General features: G+C 31.7%; 1 protein-coding gene across 1 annotated transcript in view; it reads right to left on the bottom strand.

The window, feature by feature from the left end:
- Positions 1-485: 485 nt before the first annotated feature.
- Positions 486-1,723, bottom strand: part of LOC106475481 (multiple coagulation factor deficiency protein 2 homolog) — a 6,112-nt gene continuing 4,874 nt past the window's right edge. Inside the window, exon 4 of the mRNA XM_013936163.2 lies at positions 486-759. Within this exon, the coding sequence (XP_013791617.2) occupies positions 668-759 (92 nt within the window). The 3' untranslated portion in view covers positions 486-667. The remainder of the gene's footprint in view (positions 760-1,723) is intronic.

Below are 1,723 nucleotides of genomic sequence, written 5' to 3'. Positions count from 1 at the left end.
GTAAACGAACAATACAAGCCTTTCCTAGCATAAATCTAATGAAATGTGATAATATTATCTTGGTTTGTATGTCCAAATAAGGCTGACAATTTTGTTCTAAAGAAAGGTATTTAGTACATTGAACTGGATCAGCTTTAGATTATGAATAAAATCTTAATGGGAAAAAATTATTTCACGTGTTTTTATGTTGTTTAAGATTCCTTTTTCGAACTGAGCAGCTCATACAATCTCTTATTGGAAACAGGCAGAAATAAACAGTGAAAACATTGCGGACTTATTGACGAAAGCTGACCTAACTTACTGCAAATGTATACTTTCGAATGTTCTAGATTGTTTTTCATTATTACTTAGTTGTTATAGAGATTGCTGCGAAAAATCCTATAGGAACTCTCCCCAGAAAGCAAGAGCATTTCTCGAATTTTTAAAGATCACTGTTTATTCATTTTCGTTTATGTGCATGATACGAAGATATGTTTAATCAGATTAACAGCATGATAATCAATTAACAACGACTAGTTTTCTTTCTACAAATGAGTCGTGCATTTTATTTCATAATTTTTAACATTTAACAAATAAATGAACTTTGATTTTTAATTGAGAGTTTCAAAATATTATTAGAAACACTTCCAAAACTCCGATGAACTTACATCCAAGTTGGAGGCAAAATTCACGTTGTGTGTCTGGCCAATGCATACTCGGAGTAGATCAGAAATCCGTCTTTATTCAAGTCATTTTCTTGCATTATCTTATCGATGGCGACTGCAAATTAAAAACACTCTTAAGTTTAGAGAAACAATGGGGGAGTGAGAATCTACAAGTTGCTGTTTCCGAAAAAGTATAGTATCAGTTCCTTCACATGTTTGCATAAGCTGGGATATTCGAAAAATGAGTTAAAACATGGAAGTCATAATGTTTTCTACTTCTACTTTGATTTTAACATATGTCTCCAAAGCAGCTCCATTAAAATGAGATTTTTTTCAGTGAAATACTTCTTGAATCAGCCATTGATTCCGGAATAACACTATTAAATCTTCGTCAAAGGAGAGCTGGCAAAATCATTGACCAAAAGTTAGTGTCAGAGATAGTATTCCTGTGGTATCTCGTTGAAATACACGAACAACTTGAATTTTTTATACTCATTTCAACTCAATGAGGTCAATAGGAATAATCTGGCGGACGTTTACATTTTGTCCGGAGTGATTGCTGTTGTGTGCAATAAAAAACTGTCTCTATATGCAAGTAAGATGATCAAAAAAAATGATTTTAACATATTTGACCACTCCACTTATAGGACAATTTCATGTAAATTATGATTCTACTTGAATATTTAGTATTATTTCTGAAAAAAGAACTTACCACTGAAACAAAAGCAAAGGAAAAATACTGAAATTTCCTCATAATTTTCAATTACGCCAAATCTACAGTTCTAGGTGTTAAAACTAGCTTTTAACATAACAACGTCTACATACAATACTTCAAGTTGAAGTACCCCTGGGGGTCAAAGGTAAAAAAAATAATTTGTGAGTTTAACAAAACAAAACGATGTATTGTTGTGTAAGTTATATAAAAGGCGAATTTGGACTATTTATGGAATTGTTTCATGTATATGGCTTTGTTTTAGTTTTATTATGTAACGCATGAATGGATTTAATTTCATCTGGGATTATCTTTAGGGTCATAGAGATCACCCATAATTATCACTTTATTATCGTTCTAGGTCCAG

This window comes from Limulus polyphemus, unplaced genomic scaffold (assembly GCF_000517525.1).
Source record: "Limulus polyphemus unplaced genomic scaffold, Limulus_polyphemus-2.1.2 Scaffold8647, whole genome shotgun sequence".
In the NCBI taxonomy this organism is placed as follows: Eukaryota; Metazoa; Arthropoda; class Merostomata; order Xiphosura; family Limulidae; genus Limulus; species Limulus polyphemus.
This window is presented reverse-complemented; position numbering and strand designations above follow the sequence as displayed.